This window comes from Sabethes cyaneus, chromosome 2 (genome assembly GCF_943734655.1).
Source record: "Sabethes cyaneus chromosome 2, idSabCyanKW18_F2, whole genome shotgun sequence".
NCBI lineage: Eukaryota > Metazoa > Arthropoda > Insecta > Diptera > Culicidae > Sabethes > Sabethes cyaneus.
In genome coordinates, this window is record NC_071354.1 from 180,314,202 (window position 1) to 180,339,684 (window position 25,483).

A 25,483-nucleotide genomic window follows, 5' to 3' on the forward strand; every position below is an offset into this window, starting at 1 on the left:
AACTTACGAATCGTATATAAATACAACTTCGTGAACAAACAAGAAACTAAATATGATCGAACAAAACTTTCAGCTTTCAATTTCGTTTGCTGCATGGGCCGAACATATTGCTCTAGATCAGCCGCTGTTTACTGCCAAAAGCCAAAATCCACTCACACCATTGAAAATTATGCGGTCGATTTGTTCGTTGTTCGTGCGCTGATTTGTGATAGTGTGAGTTTGATCGTTCGTGTTCGTGGTCTATGTTCTGTGATGGTCGGTGTTGGCGAAATCAAATTGAACGCATGAAAAAGCCTTCGATTTTACGGTGAATTTTTAAGCTATTAAAATAGATCAAAATTCGTGAAATATAAATGTGATAGAAGTATAACTGCATGTACTGCAAAAGTAAATAAAATGTGAGTGTGAAACTGTTCGGGTTTTGACGAAAAAAGTGTAGCAATTGAATGGGATTTTTTTTTCAAGTCGGGTGGGTCAATCCTCTAGCTGGGAAGAAGAAATTTGTGCAGTGAAGAAAAAAGTAAAAGAGCAACGCTTTTCTTTTTCGTTGTTCGTTACGGTGTTGGTCTGCTGGTAGTAGAATGGAAGTGTTGCCGCTGGAAGTGACGATGAGTTGTATTGAAATATTTGGTTTGTGAATCAGTAATAACAATATGCGCGTTAATAGTTCCTGATATACCGTAATTTTTGATATTTTGAGTCGACCAATTTTTAATGGTAACAATGGAGATATGAAGTACTTTACACATACTTAAAAGCTGTTCAAATGAACTAGTCAAGTGAATTTGCCTTTATTATCAGTACATCTAAGTCGCTTTTTACACGAAGGACACGTTCCGCTTAAATTCGGGTTCGCGTAAAAACCCGTAAAACCGCGTTAATTTCGAAAGTTACTTAAAAAACCGCACGAATTCCGGAATTTGTGAAAAAAGTGCCGCAAAAAAGCGTCTTCAGTGTACATATATTGCTGCCATGATATAAGTTTTTGGTGGAAAATGGAAAAATATTTACTGTTTGCGTTATTTTATGAACGTTATGCTCGTAATGTGTTACAAATACAATTAAATTTTGTAGTCTAAAAATTGGTATAGTTTGTGACACACAGGGAGAATTTATTTACCTTTTTAAATGGAAACAATAATAATTATTGAAGACCAACAATTCATTAGGGTCGAAGTCCAACCTGTAGACAAACTGTGTGAGTTATTTTTGCTGGGCCGGCATATAAAAATGAACGAAATGATACAGTTTGGTGAACCCACAGACAAACAGACGCGACACTCGCGATAATTCCATCTTCCAATCAAAAACCACTCATTTTTCTAAAAAGTATGTTTCGCAACATGGCCACACCGCGGCGCGCGAGTGTTGCTTTGAGTTTTCAGTATAAAACCATTCAAAAGTACAAAATCCTACAGCATAAAACTTTGCAAATGCAAGCTACTCCGCAATATGCATAACAGAGGGTGCTAGTGTGTAAGCAAAATGTGCAGGACGATGGTTTTTAAAGGATTTTCTTCTAAGTGTCATGTCAGCTCGTCAGTGGTGAACCTTTACTAAGTATTTTTTAGCTAAAGTTTGAACACAATCTCAAATTTTCCTCTGTAAGAAAAATATTAAGTAGATATAATATCGGCATTTCGGCGAAGAACTATTTATTTGCCAAAAGTATTTCTCATAAGGGAATCAGTGCTACTTTTTTCTTTGAAAAGTGAGTATTTTTTATCGTAAATAGAAGACTTTATCATTAGATGTTTCGCAATTACAATATGTTTAGCCTGGTGAAACTAGTCGTCTTTGATTCTGCCAATTTCAAAAGCAGTTTTTTTTTGGTTTGAAACAAAACTTCTGTTTATGAAAATATATTCGCTGTGTTCAGATAGGCAAAAAGAATGCAGTATTTACATTTTTAGAAACAGAATCCTGCGTTTGGGCCCAAAAACTGGTTCTGAAATTGGGCTTTCCGACGAAAGTTAGACTGTTAGACTTAATTCAAATACAAAATTATGTAGGTATTTTCCTATTTTCAAGCTGAGAGTCTTTAAAAAACTTATCATCAGAATCAGAATTATCCGAAAAATTCTGTGTCACCTGTCGTCTCTCTCAATATTTTAACATTCAATAGGCACAATAAAAATTCAATCATCTTTCCGGGACAGTCAGCCAACTTGGCATCGAGACGAGACAGTTTTGTAACAAAGTCAGTCGTATATTCCAATCTGAGAATAACGTGTAGGGTCAAGAAGATGTGGGAATGACTGGGAAATAAGTCGAATCGTAGCAAAAGGTCAAGTTCTGAAAATGAGATTTAGCCCCAAGAATTTGTCTTCAAAATTTTTTTTTTTGTTAAATTATAATCACTTTAACACCTTGGGTTATTCGTTCGTTCGAAAGCAATCTATTCAATCTCCAACTTGGGACAATGACTAAATCTGTTCACAATGCACAACATCAAACGTTTCCTTCTTTCTTTTTCAGAAATTGATCGCCCGCTTGACAACACTGGTACCGACCGGTCGCTTGGAACACTTTGTTCAGCTTTGCAATTTCGTAAGCTGCAGCCAGAGAAAACGGGTTTTTCGCCGCGCTACGGCTGTGTGCGTACAGTGTACCCCGGGCAATAGGCTGCTTTGTGAATGTACGTGCTGCCCTAGTAGAAACACACAAAGAGAAGAAAGAATAGCTTAGCAGCATATAGGGGAGAAATAGAAAAGTGTTTCCACAGAAAAGATGGCTGATCTGGACGCAGTGAATCTCGGTCTCGACGAAACTCGGGATATCGCTGAGGAACTGGAGAATAGTTACGATACGCGGAGTGAAGCATCAGCGGCAAGCTCGGACAGTACGACGACCAATCCCAGTATCAGCGATGTGAGCTCGGATTCATCGGACGACGACGATGAAGAGAATATCGAGCGCAGAAATTCTGCCAGCAAGAAAGCTCAGCAGAAGAAGAAAGGCAACAAGAAGAAGGAAGAGAAAGAGTCAAAGAAAGATGGGGAAAAAGATGGCGGTGGAACGGCCTCTTCGGTCAATAACAGTACCAAGAAGGAGCGAAAATCTCGCAGCCGAAGTCCACAAACGGCCACCACGGCCACGGCCACCGATACGAAGCGTAGTCGCACTAAAAACAGTACCGTAAAAAACTCCGTCAAGTCATACGACTATGTTACAAAAATAAACTATCTCTTCCGGGAGACCCGCTTCTTCCTCATCAAATCGAATAATACCGAGAATGTCACAATTTCAAAAACTAAAGGCGTTTGGTCAACACTGCCGCCAAATGAAGCTAATCTTAATCAGGCTTTCCGTGAAAGTCGCAATGTTATATTAGTGTTTTCCGTCAAAGAGAGTGGTAAATTTGCAGGTTTTGCTCGGATGGCAGCGGAAGCACGCCGAGATCTCCCTGCAGTAGAATGGGTTCTCCCTCCAGGTATGTCCGCTAAAGCTCTGGGAGGTGTAATCAAAATCGATTGGGTCTGCAAAAAAGAATTACCTTTCACAAGTACAACCCATCTGTATAATCCATGGAACGAAAACAAGCCGGTCAAAATTGGACGAGATGGTCAAGAAATTGAGCCGAAAGTAGCTGAAGAGCTGTGTCGTTTGTTCCCGGAGGACACTTCTGTTGAAATGACACCTATCTTGAAGAAATCTAAAGAAGCTTCTAAACAAATGAAAGAGAAAGCTGCATCGAAATCATTCCGGCGTCCACCCAATTTTGCACGTCCCACAAATGTAATTCGTGGACGAGGAGGTATTGGTGGTGGCGCTGGGGGTGGTGGACCGATTCGGGGTGGCCGCAGAAAGATGTTTCACAACAAGGGCGGACGTCCGGCGATGTTTCCGCCGTACCGCAAAGATATGCGTCGTGGCCATGGTCACGCGCCTCGATTGCACCCTGGGGTAGATCGTGCAGCTGCAGCGGCAGCCGCTGCCGCATCGGCCGCCGGTTTTCATGGATGGGAACGGTACAGCAGCACGGCCGCCGCCGAAGCGTACGTTGCAGATTATATGCGCACAATGCAGCATCAGCTGCCTCCAATGCCGTATGCTCCACCGCCAGGTTTTCCTGGTATGCCTCTACCATACGAAGGCTTACCACCACCACCACGTTATTACGAAGGTTTGCCTATTCCGGAATATCCCCTCCCACCCGGCGCTATTCCTGGAAGCGTAACCGGTGCTGCAGGAGCTCCACCTCCCCGTGGTTACGATAAGTACGATGACTTCATGTGGAAACCACCGCCAGGAGCTCCTGGTACGGCCGCCGTACCCACTTCGACTGCCGGAGCTGCTGGTTTACCCTCCATGAAAGGACCTCCACCACCGTTACCGAATTATCATGTTCCTCCACCAACAGCCCCACCATCAGCTCCGTCCCACGGTCGCAAAAATGATCGTTCTGATGGTCAGCGCGATCGCGACCGAAATCACCGAAACGATCGCAGCCAGCGAGGAGGTAGGAGTTACAACAATCGAGATCGTCGATGATTTGAAGGTGAGTAAATCGAAATAAAGCTGTTGCTTGCTGGCAGTAAATTTTTGCAATACGTATAGCAACTATTTGTGTGGGCTAATTGCTGTTTATAATTCATCCAATTGATGGTATATTGATGGTAGTAAGTTGTATAGGGTATATCTAGTTCAAATTAAAGTTTTGTTTGCGTATGGAGATCAAGTTACTCAGTGCTGCTATTAGTAGAAGTGGCAGCAAATCACGGTTAAAATTGTGGCGTCTGTGTTGGAAAAGCAAACATTTCGTTTGCAAATAGAATGCTAAGTACCCAAAATTAAATCATTAGGCCGTATGAATAAAAGTGCTAGAGCAAATGCTCCCATACGATTTAAACAGAAAAAGCTTTTTTATTCATACGGCCTATTTATGCAATGTACATTTTTTAGCAATTAAAGAGATTTTATATACCAAAAACTAAAACCCATTTTTTTCTTTTCACGATACATTCAGTTTGTTCTCAACCACGCCGGCTGCTAGCAGACAGATATCGCTAGGCTGCACCGGCTAAGTCGTGCGTATTTATTGTTTCCTGACAAAAAAAAGCTGATTCCCAAGGAGAGACAGTTTTTCATTAACCAGATGCAATTACTATAGAAATGCAGCCCATTTTACGAAAAAAAAATGAAAATCCATCTTTACTGTGCAGCAGTAATAGCATCGTCATCAACATCGCTTCGATATAATCAAACTGCGGTGGAAAGGTGTCTACTTCGAAACCAGAGACCTGCAGTTGTAGCAGATAGTGACCATTACTTGGATTGCGGTGAAATTTGTGATCTCTTTGTTGGCGTCGTTGTCGTTTGTGTAGCAGAAGAAGACAGTGTTGTTTCCGAGTGTTCACATTTGCTACGCAGTGCTAGTGAAGTTTCGTCTGAATGGCGCCAAATAAGCTGGACGGTTCCTCTTGATGGACTTAGGCTCTTATTAAAAGTGCGGTATTATTAGAAGCAAGTGCTAGATGTGGCAATGATGGATTTTTTTTTGTAGAAGCCAAGATAGTTTGGGAAGAACTTTCCTAGCAGATAAGTTATAAGCAAGTCTGTTTTAGGCAAACGCAAAAGAAGTATTCTCACAATGATAAGAAGAAAAGTTGATACAACAAATGGTGATTGTCTGTCGACAAAATGGCAGAAAATGCAAGAACACAGTGAAGAACGTCTAAACGAAAAAGTGTGTTAACAGACAATCGACAAAAATAAAAATAGTTGTGTAATTGTGTTTAGAAAAATGAAAAGCAAAGCAAATCTACATTTATTACTACTGCTAATAAGCTAAGATATTTACATACCCTATATGAAGAAACTGTGCATAATTATGTATCGACAAGAAAAGCAAAGAGAAAATTAAATTATGAACTTTTACTAGTAATCTAATAAAGGTTAACAAACAACCCAACCGAGTGAGATGAACTTTTTCCCAAACTAGTGCGACAACCAAAGAAATCGTGAGCTGGTGATTTGTTTTTGCTTTCTCTGCTGACGAGGAGCGAAACCAACCACGGACGGACGGGGTAAAAAAAATTAAAATGTGATAAATTGTACTGCACTTATATTACTGGACTTTTCAAAAGCAATTCAACTTGCCCCCTGTCTGCGTTTAGCAGCAGAAAGCCTTCCGAAACCGACAACAAGAGGAATCGTGAAACGACAACGTGAATGTGGTGAAATTTAAAGGACTTCCAAATTTGCAATCAAGTGGGACTTTTTTCTATATAATTGCATCGTAACACAGTTATCGCAACTGATTAGTTGTGGCAAAACACAAATCGTCGAAACTAAGAGACTGTACTTTTACTAGTTTACTAATTAACTTGTACGCATGCCTAACGAGCGAGCTGACAAGAAGTTTATCTGGATTCTGTGAATCCTAACCAGCTTCCTACCCGCAAAACAAAGTGCTGGTGCTTTTAAAAGGCACCGCGACACCGGACTGCGATATGAACCGATACATGGTTCAACTTCCACAAACGAATGGAGCTGGAGAACGTGATGAAAGTATTAAGTGGGAAGCCCATCAGAGTCAATTTCCGACTCGAGACTGATGACAGTGATTACGGTTCGTTTTTATACAAAGGAAAATTATACTTCTATTTATTATGTTACATGAGAATGCAACAGTGGTTTCTTAAACTATTTTTGTAATATAACTGTTTTTTACTAGTCCATATTTTTGTGGAGAGAATGTGTGTACCTCTGTGTTATATACGTAATGAAACTTGTTTTTTCCGGAAGCAGATTAGAATTCCTTTTGTGCTAAGGAAAGCAAACTTTTCTCGTCAAACGCAAGATTTACCCGTCATTCATATCCGAACGTGTCTGTCCATTTTCAGTACCCTTATGTGCTCTTGAAAGCTGTTATAATATATAAGTAAAGATAGCAATTTCCTTATAGTAGTCACATACCAACCGTTTTTTATTAGTAATTTTGTTTTTGTTTAACAAAATGTTCGGTTAGATATCAGTTTTTAATTGATCTCTTGTAATATTTTCTTCAAAAAAGCAGGCATTTATTATTTTTTATGTGTCTGAAACAATCAGTTTACATTACTTTTTTGAACGTTGAAGCGTAGATCATATGAACAATTCTAATTAATTTTTTTAAAACGGCAGTTTTTTACAGTCGGTAGAAGGACGTAACGAAGCGCTCGTCCAATTAGCTCCGGGGTGCGATGCTGGCCTAACAATCCAGTCGTCGTATATTCGAATCTCGACTGGGCGGGGCCGCTACAGAGTTAATAGGATCTTTGCACTAGCCCCGTACTTTTCCTGTACTCTAATAACCGGCTGCGAAGTCTGTCGATGAAGAAGGATCAAGTTCTGAAGGACGTTTATACCCTTGGCTTTGCTTAGAAAGAAGCAACGGTAGAAGGAAGTAATGAAACAAAGAAGGTGTTTATAGAGTATCTCAGGGTCACTCAATTACACACAAGAACGCATAAAATTCAAAAAGCCTATCGCTTACTCAATAGCGATTATAGCCAAAATAAATGTAGTGCGGGTTATACAGCAAACACCCGGGGGATATCACAATAGATCAAACCATAATACTGGTCGTAGTGATGAGTCCATACAGGAAAAAAAAATCTCAGGGTGGATAGAGCGGAAACCTAGGTAAGGGAGGGCCAAATCATTTTTACATAAAACCCTGAACTTATGTGATTGTGCAGGTTTGTCTTGAAACATCTTTAATTTTCTTCAGAATGCCATCAACTTTACGGGCCGAAGGGACTAAGAATTCTATGAAATTTCATTTGCGGGCACAACTTAGAACAAACGAAAACATTATTTAAAAAGTTTGAGGTTTTTCTCAGAAAACCCCAAGAAAAAAATTTCCGACTAGCTAGGACAACGCTTATTTAAAAAAAATCAAGGCCCCCATTCTCACAGTTAATTCACCTAAATTTTATAGGTTAGAACACAATTTACGGTCCTGAATGTCTCCAGTCACCTAAATGACTGTACGACTATATTCGTGAAACGAGCAAGCTATTCTTTCATTTTATAATTGTAGGCATTTATTCTGGTTCATCGTTCCGGTTGAATGCTGGTGATTGTTTACCCACTTTCAAGAACATCGCATCTCAACTATTGACACAGGGCACAGAATTAAGGAAACTTACAAGATGTAATTAATATTCGCTTAATGGTGGTCTACACTAGTTCGCTATCAGGTTTGCGCATTACTTAGAAAGTAAAAATTTTACAAATTATTGTCACAATAAATTTCTCCCTGAAAACTTAACTGTATATTCAACTTGAATTTACAATTTTCGAAGAAATGCATAACGGGGTTTATTAGTTATTATTTCGTTTCTGTTTAATCATTCAAAGCTACACAGCATGCTTAAAAGAATTGCATAATCTGCGTGGCTTCAACCATGTCGATTTACAACTAATACAACCTACAAATTACTTTATGAACCATTTCTTGAATAATTGATAGCAAAAATTTGTATTTTTGCAGAATCAATTATTCTAGTAAATTGATAAAATAAACTGAAAACAACTAAAACTAAGTATTACGTCCTACGTCACTATTTCGTATACAAATGGATGTGTGATTTGAAGTTTTTTTTATAGCAATGTAAGCAAATTTTTTCATCAACCTAGAAAAATAGCTGGGAAAGATGTTTACATAATGTTTCACCATGTTAGAAAACTTCAAAGAAAAGTCGGAATGACTATATTATAACTCATAGTGGAGATTGTGCCGCCTCATATCCGTACAATGCACAGCGGAACGAAACCATGCAAAACGCGATAGTTTTCTGTAGCGTACCATTGCCTAATTTTTAAATCTGTATATATAAAAGTCAACGTGAATGTCATGTTTGTATGTATGTTCCGCCATAACTCCAGAACGCCTTGATCGTTCTGCACCAAACTTGGCACACATGTTCCTTGACATAAGGGAATCGCGCAGAGGGTTGACAAAAAGGGGTGGTCCCTAACAATGGTGGAAAGTCCAAATAAGTAAACGGGGCTGTGTTTCTCCTACAGTTACTTCTATTGAGTTACGCAAGTGACTGGGAGACGAGAAAGCGAGGGGTAATAGAGGGGGTGATCCACCGAGAAGGTATATGGAAAAAGGGTTTTGTTTCCCTTCCATTATAGCGATTTTCAGAAAGTGAATAGATCAGCTAACTAACACCTTTATCTCATTTGCTCCGCGTTGACAAGAGCTAACATCACTGCGGGGTCAGGTATCGTGGGCCCCACTGACAGTCGAAGAGCTAATTTGCGTGAAGAGTTGCGATGATATGACATCTCGTTTACGCTAACGCCTACGTGTTGGCATCGAAAACATGGCGCGACAGAAGGGGGAGCTGATTGGGAGAGAGCCAACAGGAGGTATGAAGAACAAGAGTATGAATGTATGCTCTGCCATACTACGGAACACCTGAACTGTTTCACATCAAACTTGGCACACATTTTTTGACACAAAAGAATCAGCCCTGAGGGTGTAGGGTAGCGGGGGTGGCCTCTTACAAGGCGAGGAGGAAGATTCAAATGGATAAAAAAATGCGTTTCTCTTGCATTTGTGCAAATGCAGTTGTGCTGGGTGACAAGAGGGGATTTCTGAAAAGGGAAATAGGGTAGCCATTAACAAGGGGAAGGCCCAGAAACGTAAAGAAGGCGTTGTCTCGATTTATATCGATTACCAAAAAAAGGGTGATTTATAAGCAGCTGTAATATCGGGCAATCAGCTAGTAATAAATTGCAAATCTTTTTACATCGTTACCCTGTTAGAGTGATACAAATTTTAGTTTTTTCAAAATGCGCCCAAAAAATATGGTGTATTGAATAGTGCGTTAGGCCATTGCAAATCATATTAAAAGTTCTTGTCACCCCCCCCCCTTGGAAATTGGCTTGAAAAATCGGGGGGGAAAAAAATAATTTGTAGGATATGAGTTAATTTTTTTCATAAAATCATTTGCCTGTGGGCTGAAAACCTGAAAAATGAGTGTTCGAGTTGAGTTAACGCTTCTAGCACGAAATAGAAATGGAAATTCAACCAGTGGAATTTCCGAAAATCGGCCAAAAAACTTTTCTTTCGTTTATGTCTTTTTTCGTAGATTTTTGCATGGAAATTAACAACGTATATATTAAAAGCAAGAATAGATTTGGTTTTCACGTTTAAACTTAAAATAAAAATACCTCAAATCCTTTTTTTTTTTGCTCGATTAAAAAATTCACTTTGTTTTTTTTTCGCCCCCCCCCCCCTTCAGTGGCCCAACACCGGAGGGACAAAAACTTTTTTAAATATTTGTAATGGCCTTATTTGTTGAAAAAATATTTCATGACTGCGTAAAAATGCGCATTTTAAGATACTGAATAACTTTGTAGAACATTTAAAAGCAGTACAAAATCGTGTGCAAAGTTATTGGGCAAAATTGATGTTTAACTGCTTTTTCAGTGTCTTTGGCTCTAGCAGCACGTTCCTCACAATCATATGGATGATTTGTGCCTTCTATTAAAGTTATTACAAGCCAATCGTCGTATGTATGAATCTCGACTGGGAAAGACTGTTAGAGCTGATAGAATCGTAGCATTAGCCCCACATTTGTCCTGTACTCAAACATCTGCCTGCGAAGTAGATTGTACAAAAACAGAAGGTCAAATATCGAAAACGGATTGTAGTACCTTTGCTTCATGATATGTATAACATACAATTTAGTCACATAGTAAAAACAAAACAAAAGAACCGACTTGGAAAGTGAATTTTACAAAATGCACGGTTTATCCAGGCCTTTCAAGTGCTCGGCCAAAGCTTTTCCATACCGAAAATTTTTTGGACTACAAATTGAACGTAATATTTGAAAGCACCAGCAGGTCAGAAATAGTTCTAGACAACGATCTAGAACTATGAGGGAGATCCTGCAGTCCTTCGGTGCTCGATTTAAACCTTCGCGGAGAATATCGTCAGTCAAATTTCAACCACAGACAAGCAGACGAGACACTCACGTTAATCCCATCGTCCAATCAAAAACCACTCATTTTTCAAAAAAGCGTGTTTCGCAACATGTCCATACCGCAGCGCTCAAGTGTTGCTTCGAGTTTTCAGTATAAAACCATACAAATGTAAAAATCCAACAGGATAAAATCCTGCAAATGCAAGCTACTCCGCAACATGCATAACACAGGGTGCTAGTGTGCAAGTAAAATGTGTAGGACGATGGTTTTTGAAGGATTTTCTTCTATGTATCATGTCAGTTCGTCAGTGTTTCAAGATTAGTCCAGCATAGTCATCCACAAGTAGGCTTCAATCTGGTCGAGTCATCTAGCCCGTCCGTTGGGCCCCTCTATTCCTAGTATCGGTGGAGACCGGTAGTTCTCCACGGCCATGAAATATGGGTCATACTCACACAGGATCAGTGCGCAGAGAAAGAGAGTGAGATCGATTAGCTGCGATGGACTGGACGTGCCGAAAAGTTGTCGAACGAAAACCGTATGAAAATGGTTCTCAACAAAAGCCTAGCAGGAACGAGGTGAAGAGAGCCACTATGGGAAACATGGATCGAACAGCCACGAACCGGTTTGGCAACATGGACGAACAGTCAAGCACCGTCTTGAGTTCTGTAGTCTTCGCTCCTGATTCAGTAAGTAAGTACCGTAGTACTCACAAACTCAATTTCAAATAAATAGTTACACTACAATATCTTTTTTAAACAACCCAACCGCAATATAATGGCAAACATATCCACACAGTTCGTGTCCCATCGAATAATACGTTTAACTGGTGTCTGCTGAGTGAACATGCTTGATTGAAAACAGTAATTTGACTTGATTCGCTATGTAAGCACAAATCGATCTCTTGTACTCTCATGGAACTGCCATATGGAAAGTTTGTGAAGATTTGGTGCAAAGTTTTGTCTATCCTTTTCACTCTTTAACAAACCTGTGCACAGACTTCACAAATAGAACAAACTTGGGAAGGTGGCAGCACCGTTTCGCGCACATAGCGAATTCCTCAGAAAAAATGCCGAACCCAGGTAGACGACACGAACAAAACAATTTATTGAGTACGATAACAACTTAACAAAAAAAAAAAGAAATATGATAGGGTATGTTGCTGCTTCGTCGTAATTGCTTATTCTCGTCCTATCCAACACGAATTATTAAAAATATCCGCAATTTTTATGACACACAATGCAAAATTATTCCCTAATATTTTAGTTTGTTGGCTATCATACGCGATCAATCAAAGTGAGCTGAGTTCTACGTTTCCTACGTTTTTTTGTGCGACGAAAAGAAAATGTCGACTAATCGTTTCAATTTCCGTCATTCATAAAATGAAAACAACACACGCAACGCATTGTCGTTATTTTGCAGCCGGGAAAACTTCCATGACCGGCAGAAATTTTGCAGAATAACATTTCTCATGCCGTCCTACACAAATACATGCGCGTTAGCTTCGTAAGCATTATTGTGATTTTTAGTTTGGACGATGAAAAATTTTGATAGATGGATTTTAAAACGGTACGACGAATTTAAGAAATAAAGTCAGTTGCGTGATTTTAATAAAATGCTTTGCTTATCGCTTTTTAGTGAATTCAACGTGCACGGATCGGAAGGTAAATGTGTTCGAGTCCAATCAGCACAAGAACCTTTGGGGTATTAATTAAATCCACTTAAGAAATGATGAAAATCAGAGTGGCTTATTTTACTACGACGGGAATTAGAAATAAACTCAAGTAACTTTTTTTTTAATCTATTTCAATGTACGACCACGATTCGGCTTCATAATCGGCTTCCACAGGCACAATTTTCTTCGCCGATGGCAGAGGAGTATTTAATAGAGCAGCTTTTCTCTCCGATTCGACTCCACGATGCCCTTAATGGTAATCTTTTATTTCGATTGAGAAGTTTTCAAAAAATAGCTTCTGTTATTAGAGATGATAGAACAGCCTTGTTAACTTCGGGGAACGATGCTAACTTGACAAGTCAACTTTTTCAAATTTTGCTTGGCTGAGGTGCAGTTATCAAAAGAGCATAATCGACGCAAAAACTGCATGCCAAACCTGCAAGCCAGTCGTCGTATGTTCAAATATCGGCTGGGTGGTGCTGCTATAGACTCAGTAGGAGCGCTGCATTAGCCCCGTAATTGTCCTGTACTCTAATAACCGGCTGCGAAGTCTGTCGATAAAGAAGAGTCAAGTTCTTAAGGACGTTCATACCCATAACTTTGCTTTCTGACTGCATGTGTCTGCATATTTTTCGTTTAGAGTGTATTCAAATGTCAACACAGTAACAGTTTGCAAGTTTGTTTCGAATTTGTGATAATTCTGCTTTCAATTTTTTTCGACCATATGATATTTTAAAGAAGCAGTCACTAGGAATAAACAAAAGATTCATCTTATCGATACAAGGAAACCGGTTCTAGGAAAATACTCCACATGGTGATTGTGGAAAAAAATTTCTGCTACAGGAGAACCACAACCAATAAAATGATGGGATATATGCAGCACATCATTCTGATATTCCTCGAGACAAACTGGCTGTTCAAAGGTTCCACAATGTTTCCAGGGTGATGCTATCGGGATGTTTCTCCAAAAATTTAAAGGTTCCACTGTTGTTTACTGTACCTGGTGTAATCAACAATAATTATTAGATCGATAATGTTTTAAAGCTCCATTTGCTTCCCATCGTCATCGTTGCTAGTTATGGAAAATGAAAATAAATTCGCTCAGGATTTAAAAAAACTAAAGCAAGCGATTTTTTTGCAGCGTCTCAAGGGGAGCAGGATAAACAGAAGCATTTTTTGAAATACTGAATATTGTTACCACCTAGCTAGACAGTGGCTCGAACCGGGAGTTAGTCATGCAATCTCATTCGTTTCCTTGCACCTTTGCTACCTAACCATAGCGGACGTGATTGAGTGAGTTGAAATTAGTCGTATTTAAATCTTGGTGATATTCCCTCTCATATCATAGCTACTTGTCCTGCATTACCAATAGGGTAGAAAAAGACGGCATCCATTAGGTGGAAGAGGGCCCGAATAGTGGCCATAGAATAGCAAAATAAGAAGTCAAGTATAAGCCATTTATCAACACTTACGGCTCGTTTTAATGCAATTGACTAAATGCATCATATTGTTACGTTATATGCGCATATATTGCTGTCTTTAATGCTGTTTTACGTTAATGCTTCTATGCATCAACAATGTTAATATACGTTTTATAAGCATTAAGATTGCTAATATACAAAAGTTTGGCACTAGGGATGCAGACTTATGCCCAATATACGGTTTTGGATTAATGCTTATGGTTACTTGGGATGTTATGGATGTATTTACTTACTTTTACTTTTTCGGCGACAATCCGCTTACCGACTCCACATTACTCGGTCTTGGGCTGCCGCTCTCCAGTCGCCCCTAACACCCGCTGTTCTAGCATTCTCGTCAACAGCGCTCATCCAACGGGTACTGGGTCTGTCCTGAAGTCGTCGGCTTCTGTCGGGTTTTCTGTTAAATATTGTTTTTGTTGGTATCTCATCCGGCATCCTTGCTACGTGGCTAGCCCATTGTAGCCTACAGTATTTTAATCGCTTCACAATATCCGTATCTTTGTATACTTGGTATAATTCATGATTCATGCACTTGCGCCACACTCCTTCGTCTAATACGCCACCAAGAATTGATCTCAGGATCTTACGTTCGAAAACGCCAAGAGTTCGTCGGTCACTCTCTTTCAACGTCCACGCTTCGTGGCCGTAATGTACCACCGGGAGAATTAGCGTCTTGTAGAGTGTAAGTCTTGTACGGAATTGTAGGTTACGGGTCCTCAGCTGGCTACGCAATCCGTAGAAGGCCCTGCTGGCAGCCGCTATCCACCTTTTTACTTCACGGCTCACATCGTTGTCACATGTCACTAATGTACCAAGGTAAACAAATTCGTCGACCAATTCAAAAGTATCTCCATCTGTCACCACCGCAGGTTCAACACCCGAAGGGCTACCACGCTCTCTACCAGCTACCATATACTTTGTTTTGGTAAAATTTATAATAAGCCCTATCCTCGTAGCTTCCTCCTTAACATGCGTGTACGCTTCTTCTACAGCTATACGGTTAACACCGATGATATCAATGTCGACCACGAACCCAAAGTGCATATGAGATTTCGTGAAGATAGCACCGCTTCGCTGCACGCCTGCCCTTCGAATAGCACCTTCCAATGCAATGTTGGACAGCAAATTCGATAGTCCATCATCTTGCTTCAAACCATCTAACGGCACAAACGAGTCCGATGGCTCACCCGCTATCCTGACGCTTGATTTTGAACCATCAAGGGTAGCACGAATCGGCCTAATCAGTATCTATTGTTGGAAAACCATGTTCAAGCATAATCTGCCACAGTTCATTTCGTTTAACTGAATTGTAAGCCGCCTTGAAGTCTGTAAGCAAATGGTGAGTCTGCAAGTTGAAGTCCCGGAATTTATCGAGGATCTGCCGCAAGGTAAGCATTTAGTCCGTCAACACAATCCTCCCAGAAATACACATAAAAATTATAGGCCTATGAATAGTATGTGCAATTATACACGTGAAAATTATACGCATATGAATAGTATGTGTTAATTTTTCGCTTGCACATAAATGATAACTGTTTGGCACATAAAGATCATTTACTGGGCACATTGCAAAAATCTGTACGTGGGACATATAGAAACTATACAAAAAGTTTTCTCAGTGTAGGTAATTCCTCCTCAGCCCATACCTTTAGTATAACCTGATGGATTGCACAATACAGCTGTTCGCTCCCGACTTTCAAAAGTTCGACGGGGATAACGTCCTTGCCAGCTGCGTGGCCGTTTTTCAGCTCTCGCTGCTTTCCTAACCTCGTTTAAAGTTGGTGGATCCACAGCTTGTCCATCATCCTCAATCGTTATCCTGTTTCTGTTGACCGCTCCATCTTGTTCACCATTCAAAAATGCATCTAAATGTTGTTTCCAACGCCTAGTCACCTCCGATCTTTCGGTAATCAGGTTTCCCTCCTTGTCGTTGCCCATAACAGGAGTTGGCACGGTCCGGTTCCTGATTCCGTTGATCGTATTAAAGAAGCTTCTTGTATCGTGGCTCTCGAAGCAATTCTCCGCCTCCGCAAGAACGCGATCCCAGTGCTGACGTTTTTTACGACGGTGAAGTCACTTTTCGGCAGCTCTAGCATCTCGGTATCTCTTTGCTCTGGCGTGTCACAGTTGCAACCAATATGTGACCTCTGGCTCGATTCTTTTCATCAGTCACTCGCTGGCACTCTGCGTCAAACCACTCACTGGAAGTAGCTGCAGCAGTAGTACCCAACACTTCCCGCGCTATAGTACTGATCGCGTCGTGGATGTGTCTCCACTATTCGTTTAGGTACTCTCCGAGTTGTTCACCGATCCGCTTATCAGTTTTTCGAGAGTACTCAGCAGTAACTCCCTCCGCTGATAACCGCCGAATGTTCAGTCGTATCTTCCTCGTTGGCTTTGATTTGAATACGTTGGACAACCGGGTCTTGCTTATTATACGACATAGATAGTCTTGACATTCCAAGTGCCAAGTTTCCAATAATCGTAGTCCTTTTTCTTTCCTTTGTAGTTCCTTTTGCGATTCACTGTGCTGTGGGATCACCGTCGTGAGCCGCCCCTAACCTGGAGTCAGACGCTCACGACTGGCAAGGCTGTTCCGTTTGCCAACACTCAGCAGATGCCTCCTTCTCTTTCGGTATACGACCGTAGTTTCTACCGGGGTTGGTTACCCGATCTCCACGAAAGTTGCTCATATTCCGGCTGGCACCACGAGGAGGTAGGGAGAGGAGTTGCTGGATAAGAGGTTATTGACCACTGTGGGGTTTATTTTTTAATTGCAGGTACGCGCGGTACCGATGCTACAAATTACCCAGCCATGTTATGGATGTACTTTACACGTCATACACTTAAAATTAAAATTTATGCGTCTTATTTTTGTGACCATTTAGTTGACTAACATTTATTACTACTCACTTTGTATAATGATCGCTAAAAATCTATTTCAAACCGGATGACCTTCAATCTTTATAGGAATAAACTGCATTATGGTTAGATTTCTAACCATTCTAACTAACCTAACTAACTATTCGGTCATTATACCCAAGCAGCACTTGCAAGCACTTCCATATTGATATTAAGTCTTGTTTAAATTGCAAAAAACTTCACCGGTTACCGTATTGAAACACGCAACAAATAAGCAACTTCATGTTATTAATACGTTGGATTCAGGTTATCCAATACTTATACTAGCTGCCACAAATATATTAGTCTATATCTAGTAACATGAAACTTCATCGCAACATCGTGTTATTATGTCATTGCAAAACAATAATGTCACATGATGTTTCATCATGTTGATTACGACATATTTTTAAATAAAATGTAACCAAACAAATACAATCAACGTAACATCATATTCCGCCATATTTTTATGAAAAAAATACTTTTCAACGAAGAAATGTTTTTATTTTAACAATAATTACACGAACATTCATCAGAAATCCATGGCATTTACTAAAATATTATTTGATTACAATATCTAGTTCGATTTTACACCGCATTTTTCGATTGTAAACGAATTCTTAATCTGGCTGGTTTAATTCTTTAAACTTGAAAATTAATAAATTAATAACTTTCACGAGGCGCATCAAATAATACAAAGCAAAATTATATTGCACGATAAATTTTGAATGGCATGAAGATTAGCTTATAATAAGCCCAAAAACCTTAAGTTTTGTTTCACATTAAGGATATTGTCAATTGCAAGGAAAACTGTACCATCCCAAGTGCGATATCGCTCATAAAAGTGCTATTTTGCATTAAATCGTTTCGCTCTCTTCGGCGCTCTTATTGCTTGGAATATAACGAAAAAGTGCGCCGAAGATACCGAAACGATTTAATGCAAAATAGCACTTTTATGAGCGATATCGCACTTTGGATGGTACAATTTTCGTTGCAATCAGCAATATTAATGTAAATAATTTTCGTCTTGGAGACCAGAGAGGAAATTCGTTTCCCGGATCCCACTAAACATAATTCGCGATTACGAAGTTTTAATTAAGTTACGAAGTTTTTTTAATATCGTAGTCGCAAGTTTTGACAATGTGACATAGGATTTCGTGTGAGTGTGAATAGGCTTAAAATCTCTTTTAGTATCGTAGTCGCGAATGGATAGATAACGCGCATTGATGTTCCATAAAACATCTGTGTAACAAATGCTTGCATATAGGCTCCACTTCTTGCGCTTTTTCAATCACATAACAGTTCGATAAAAGTAACTGATGCGAACTTTTACCATATTTGAATGTTTCAATTATAGTTGCGTAACCCTTCAAGTAACAAGTGGTGCTGCTTTGGATGAGGGCATAAGGTTTCGGGCAATGGTATAGGATCGCCTTCTTTTGATACTTTCACTTACTGTTTCTTCAAAACCAGCTCTGCTGCTACATTTCAGGTCAGGTCAGGAAGAATGGCCCAAAACTTCTCTATCGGACGAAATTCTGGCGAGTTGGATGGGTTGAAGTGTTTTGGTACAAAAACAATATTGTTATCTTTGTTCCAGTCCAACACTCGGTTGATTTTTTAACTCTTTGACAGTAGTTCGATTACAATTGAGTGCCGATCGATCTGAACCAGGTAATTTTATGAATTCCCTTTAAGATTTGTTTTAGAATAAACGTGCAAAATTCATGGCTTTCTCTCTGCCAGTCTATATGGCCATTGCCGATTGGAACACGTTCACAAGATCACAAGAGCTGTTAGACGAATGCCACTCTTTCATATGATGATATTTAAGATGTCTGCACACTGCAGAATGAATGAAAACTTCGTAGGTATAGTATAATACGGAACATTGTGTAGCGTACTTAGTGTAGGGAGAGAAACGCCGGCAGTGTGCGTGCAATTGCTAGTGCTAGTTGTGTCACTGTGTGTGCTTTGGCTTTGGCAAGCAAGAGCCTCTAGACGGCGGATTTTCTCGCAGTCGTTTTTGAGCTGCTTTCACGGAACGGTGGTGATGGCGTATCGGCGTCGCGTAAACGACGAGATTTAATAAAGTTAAATAACAGAACTAACCGCAAATTGTACTGATATTTTATTGTTCTTATTGGAAGACATATTTCTTATTCACAAGTTTAGTGCAAAATATTTGCTCAAATTGAATGTGCACCGACATAATTCAGCATCAGGAAAACTTCAACCAAGGTGCTCTAGTGTTAGTTCGAAATTGTGCGAAAAGGATGCGCCTATACCAATTGTTCTTATGAATGAAAAATTAATTGAAGAAAAGTAGAAAAACAGTAGTTAAAAGCTGTTTGAAAGAATCCGTGTCTGGAAAAGTCGGATTTTCCGAAGGGCCGTCCTCGGTAAGGAGTGTCTCGCCTGGAGAAAAAATCCTAGTTGGCAAAGCCAGAACACTCACACAGTGAAGATTCGCAGCAGCTGCCATTATAAATCGCACTCTTTCGGGCCGCAGCGGTTGGCCAAACACCAGTCTAGAAGTAAAAGGTGAAGGGCCTTTTCTGATATAAAGTTGTATTTACTCACGGATCGGCCGCTTTTGATTGTGACTTTTGCAGATACTCTCGCTTTGCTTCTCTGGAGAAAATCAAACCAAAAAAGTGTTAGTTGGAGGCGTGTGTTGGTCTCTACATCATTTTCATCTTGCCTCTGCACCGCGCTTCACCTTGCAAATGTAAACAACAACAAATCCGCAGTCGGGAAATGCGTGTGTGAGTGCGGTATGCTGCTGTCGCTGTTGGTCGATTCGATTGCGGATGGAGGAAAAGCGAGTGGTTTCTTATGTTAATTTCTGATATGTGCTGTTTTATTTGGTGAACCATTGAAAAGTAATTAGCCGAAGTGTACCTACTATACATGATTGTGATGAAGATTGAGGAAATTTGAGTGTGAATCGAACTTGCGGCAAACCAGAAGTTCGCGTCGTCAGTGTTGCGCAAATTGGTCTGGTGCATATTTAAGTCTTCGTTGGATAATAAAATTCATTGATCGTTTGCAGTACGCGAAGTGTATGCCAACGTAATTGTACAACCTGCAGTGGAATGGGCCTAAAGCCGCTTTTTTCTCCATGTATGTAGCTAAAAGTGAAGGTGGCGGATAAAGATAATTGAGATAGTTGATCTGATCCGTTGAATATACGGAATTGTACTTTCGACCAGACAGCTTCCGGTAAGTTTGTAGTCGTAGTAGTGTGGTATTATATGTCGGGGCGTATTCTTTGCTGTAATCGTGCTTAGGATTTTTATTGATTTTCGGCAGAAAATCGTTTACTAAACAAAGTTAAGTGCGTTTTCGTGCCCTTCTAGAAATTTGTGCTCAATTTTTGTTATTATATGATCTGGTGTTCTGGTAAATCTGAACAAAACGCATAACTACCTGTATCTTTAGGGAAAAAATGGTGTAAATACGGCTCCATGAAAAGTAATGAAGGTAGGGTGTCATTCCAAAAAATCTAAAAGGTCGAACGTTACGAAAAATTATAGCATTTGAGCGCTAATAACTCGTTAATTTCTCAATTAATTTGAAAGGGCCTATTAACAATCGGTCAGAAATCTTTCTACACATTGAATGTTTACGATTGATAAATGCATAAACGTCAAGCGTTGTTATAATTGATGTATTACCCAATTACGTGCCAGCACATTTTTGTTTCCTAACTATGGGACCACAACCATATATACCTGCGATTGCATTCATTTCCATTTCTGTAAAACCAGGCCATCCCGTTCCAACAGTTCACGAACTATATTCTTTCTTGTCAACCTAAATGAATATGATGTCCTGAACGTAAAATGTGTTTGTAAAGTGTGCAACCATTCCTTACGTTAGGCTGTTTGCATTGAAATTCTAGCTGCACCAGTTCACTATTGGCAATCAAACCTTGCAAGTCTTCAGTCTTGCAAAGTGCAAGATGATCGTTGGACTGGCAGTCCATTAACTGTATTGCTTGTTAATTAAAATACCTTTATTATTCAAACTGTTCTGTCATAGCAGATAATGCTTTCAAACCTTCGTTCTTTTCGTGCTGATTGATGAGCGAATTATAAGTGTTGAACATAATAGCGAATTATAAGCAGAACATAAAAATGACTCTCAAAAACCAGAAGCAAGAACAGGGTTAGCTTTACATACAATACAAGAAGGTCATATATTTGATTTTAGCAAAACGCGGATTTTAGACCAAATAAACAACAAAGACACGAGATTAGCAGCCGAAATGTTTCACATAAAAGCTAGAGGAAACGAGAGAACAGTCAATTTACAACGAGAAAGTGGAATATACGTGTTAACGTAAGTGGGTAACAGCCGAAGAAAATTGTTCAATGTCTACTGCATAAATTATTCAATAAAGGTTATATGTTTTAGGTGTAGTCAATGACCTACGAATAGTAGGTCGAAACGTCCGCGGAAAACACGATATTGGTCTATATTTCACCGAAAAAATCAAGAAACTCAAATTATATAAGAGTTGAAACTGATAATTTAGAATTATTCGTTCTATATGCTCTATACCATAATTCTCAAATACTTTTGCAAAAGAACGTAAGTAACAATGAAAGATGTCGTTCGTTTATCCCCTCTTTCGGTTATCAAGGGGATACCAATGCACTTTACCACATCAGCTTGGCATGATTCGGTTGCCGGTCTTAAGAAAATTTACTGTTATATACAACTTTGTTGCCGTAATAATCGGAAGATAGAGACACTAAAAACGCACAATTTAGTTTCCTAAGTTTACTAAACTGTATGATGTTAAAATAGTCGCAGTTTAACTGTACACTATTTTAACTTTTCCCTTTCCAAGCAAAATTAAGCTGAAAAAAAATAACCTGTTTATATTTTTCCCCTTTGTTGAAGTTCTTTTTTTTATTGCCCTTTTAATCATTGTGCCTGCGGATAGCATCCATTCCGGTTCGGCGGTTCGATTTTGCATACGCGCGCGACCGCGCGGTTATGCTTGTAGTTAAACCAATAAACCTTAAACAGTGTGCATGTGGCGTGGGATTATTTTTGTGTATGGGTACAACTGTTGAGGGCCAATTATTGTTTTCCTCGTTCTACACGGGTAGTTCGCCCTCTTGCTTTCATCGGTTACACTAGGCGTTCCCACGGTGCTGTAAGATCGCGAAAGTATGTCGGTCGGTTCTGGGCTTTTGTGGGGCACTGCTGCCTTGCAGGAAGCAGCAATCTGAACTTGGAAGGAAAACGAGTGTGTGGCATTGGTTGACGGCTTGACGACTGGCCGTCGTACGTTCGTTTGCATTGATTTTTCTGCCTCGTGTCTATGCACGATGAAGTCGTCATGTTCGATCTTTAACCCAATTATCCGCGCTGTTTGTCGGAACATGATGTTGCACTACCGAACGAACGAAGTCACTGACCAGAACAAGGCACTGTGAAGTACACACTGTACGTAACTGCTTCTGTACTGGTATAATACGTCCGAACAAGCGAGAAGTTTCTCCTTTCGAGCTGGTTCCATTAATACGCATTTATGCAACTTGCTCATGCAGGCGTGATGATGATGTTACCGAACAACGTATCAGTCTACTAATTGATATTCCCGTTGCAATCATTACGCGTTTTCAAGTGCCGTCCGAGAAACAAACACTACTGATTGTGTAGCGGAATCTAAAATCTAGTCTAGTTGGATCTAGTTGACCATAAAAAATAAAGCTTACTGACTTGAATTCAGCTCGTTTGATTTTTTGTTGTTTTACATTGATTTGGTTATCAGATCGAAACTTCTCAATCAATGAGCGACTTGAATATATCAGTCTTCCACAATTGATTTTTCCCAAACTGGCAAAAGCCAGCTCAATTTTGTATCAACAGATTACAGAAATCAAAATGATACACAGATTAAACTAAAACTAATGACTAATTTATAAGATTTAATGACAACATAAGGATTTTTGATACCTTCACTGTTACGTCAATCACATCAACTAATTTTAATATCAAAGTCGGTATCTAATTCAAGAGATGTAATTTAACAATTGTCCATACCAATAATCGTAGCATCTCTGGAATCTTTTACGCTTGGAAGTTATGTATTTAAAATCATCAGCATATGGCAATTTTTGGCACTTCAGTGCAAAATTCAGATCGTTGAGATAGATCACGAATAGCAGGAGACGCAGATGGTTGCCTTGTGGCACTCCAGACGTGATTTCAACGTAAGCAGTAACCTTTCTTGTGAACAGGAAACATAAATGAGGATTTCCACAGTTCAGGAAATTAGCTTTCTTGTTTTCGTGCCAGTTGAGTGTTGAAATTTTCAGAGAAATGTTACAGATCAGACAGGATCTTTCTGCATATTGTAAAGATTTTTTCAGGAAGAACTCTACTAACGTAGAATTGTTAAATCAAGTACATTCGGCAAAAAAAATGCATGCAAATGTTATGCAAGTAGCGGCAGTATAAGACACTAACGGTAGCCCACATGCGTCATCTTGCGTCTAATTGAGAGAGAATCGGTGGTACTTAACCAAATTTTCTCTAACTTTGACTAAAAACACTTGTTTTGCTGTGATAATCTAGATTCACTATAACGGAGATAACCGGAATATATGACCAAAACGCCTGAATGGATCAAAGACTCCATATATAACGTATATCCACAGACTAACAGACGTAACACTTCGAACAAATTGTCTAACAAAACGTCGTTTCAATGACACTCATAAAACTTGGAAAAACACTATAGTATTTACGGCGCTCTAGGGCAGCAATGCAGTTGGTAGCAAAAAGAGCGCTCTTTTTCGCTACGCTAATGGCCGCCCTAGAATCATGTAATCTTTAGAAGAAGTTTTAAAAGTTTTCAATGACTTTGTAGCAGCTGACAGTCGGTGGTTGCATTGACAATCTCAAAAATTATAAGGTCCTCGCAAGACAAAAAAGTTGGCAAGACAGAAAGTTGGTAAGACAGAAAGATAGCAAGACAGTAAGTTGGGAAGACAAAAGGTTGGCAAAACAGTAAGTTCGGAAGACAGAAAGATGGCAAGACAGAAAGTTGAGTATACAGAAAGATGGCAAGAGAGAAAGTTGGCAAGAGAGTAGTTGGGAAGACAGAAAGATGGCAAGATATAAAGTTGGCAAGACAGAAAGAAAGGGCTACACACCGAAATCTGACATGTGTAGGGACGAGGGAGGAAGTCTAATTACAAACGAGCGCAAGCTGGTCGACAGATGGAAGCAGTTCTTCGATGAACACCTCAATGGCGAAGTCGCAGAAGGAGGCGGAACGGAAATTAACCTAGGAGCGCCCATGGAAGATAGTAATGTCCTAGCACCTGATCTCCAAGAAGTAAAACGAGAAATCGGGCTGCTGAAGACCAACAAAGCCGCTGGGAAGGATCGCCTACCGGCAGAGCTTTATAAACATGGTGGAGAAACGCTAGCAAAGGCTCTACATTGGGTTATTTCGAGGATTTGGGAGGAGGACAAGCTACCGGAGGAATGGATGGAAGGAGTGGTTTGTCCCATCTACAAAAAGGGTGATCGGCTAGAGTGCTGCAACTATCGTGGTATTACACTGGTAAACGCCACCTACAAGGTACTCGCCCAGATCCTGTTACGCCGGCTGTCAGCGATAGCACAAGGTTTCATAGAGAATTATTAGGCGGGTTTCATGAGGGCTCGCGCAGCTAGGGACCACATTTTTACTATCCGACAGATCTTGCAGAAATGTCTGGAGTACAACGTGCCCACGCATCACATCTCTATTGATTTCAAAGCAGAATACGATACAGTCGAACGAGACAAGCTATGGCAGATAATGCACGAATACGGTTTTCCGGACAAACTGACGCGACTGATCAGAGCTTCTTTGGATCGAGTGATGTGTTTCGTACGCATCTCTGGGACACTCTCGAGTCCCTTCGAGACGCGGCGAGGGTTGAAACAAGGTGACGGTTTATCCTGCATGCTGTTCAACATCGCTCTTGAGGGGGTGATCCGACGAGCGGGCATCGAAACGAGAGGCACGATTTTTACCAAGAGTAGCCAACTTCTAGGCTTAGCAGATGACTTTGATATCATTGCCAGGAACTTTGCGACGGCGGAGGCAATCTACGCCAGACTGAAAGCGGAGTCTAGGAGAATTAGGCTAAAAATAAGTGCGTCGAAGACCAAATACATGAAAGGAAGAAGCTCAAAAGAAACAAACGCGCGCCTCCCACGGACGGTGACCGTTGACGGCGACGAACTAGAAGTGGTAGAGGAGTTCGTGTATTTGGGATCGCTGGTGACCGCGGACAACAACACTAGTAAGGAGATCCAGCGGCGCATCCAAGCGGGAAATCGGGCCTACTTTGTCCTTCGTGAAACGCTACGATCAGGAAGCATACGACGCCGGACGAAGCTAACAATGTACAAAACCATTATTAGACCGGTAGTTCTTTATGGACTTGAAGCCGTGACGCTGCTTACGGAGGAC

At 40.1% G+C, this 25,483-nt stretch overlaps 2 protein-coding genes across 6 annotated transcripts in view; both read left to right on the forward strand.

Annotated features, from left to right (window-relative positions):
- The first annotated feature begins 285 nt into the window (after positions 1-285).
- On the forward strand, positions 286-6,701 carry LOC128733936 (YTH domain-containing protein 1). Of its 2 annotated transcripts, XM_053827816.1 has the most exons (4): positions 287-398; positions 1,572-1,711; positions 2,479-4,501; positions 4,970-6,701. In XM_053827816.1, exon 3 carries the CDS (start codon positions 2,731-2,733, stop codon positions 4,492-4,494), a length of 1,764 nt encoding a protein of 587 aa, XP_053683791.1. In that variant the 5' UTR covers positions 287-398; positions 1,572-1,711; positions 2,479-2,730; the 3' UTR covers positions 4,495-4,501; positions 4,970-6,701. The 2 variants fall into 2 exon arrangements, with proteins under 2 accessions (XP_053683790.1, XP_053683791.1); XM_053827815.1 differs by lacking the exon at positions 1,572-1,711 and having other exon boundaries at positions 286-398.
- Positions 6,702-19,055: 12,354 nt separating this feature from the next.
- Positions 19,056-25,483, forward strand: part of LOC128737669 (neurabin-1) — a 141,289-nt gene continuing 134,861 nt past the window's right edge. For 3 of the 4 annotated variants that reach the window (XM_053832347.1, XM_053832350.1, XM_053832349.1), the window contains exon 1: positions 19,056-20,211. The gene's annotated coding sequence lies outside the window, so the exon portion shown is untranslated. The remainder of the gene's footprint in view (positions 20,212-25,483) is intronic. The other variant, XM_053832348.1, reaches the window with a different exon arrangement.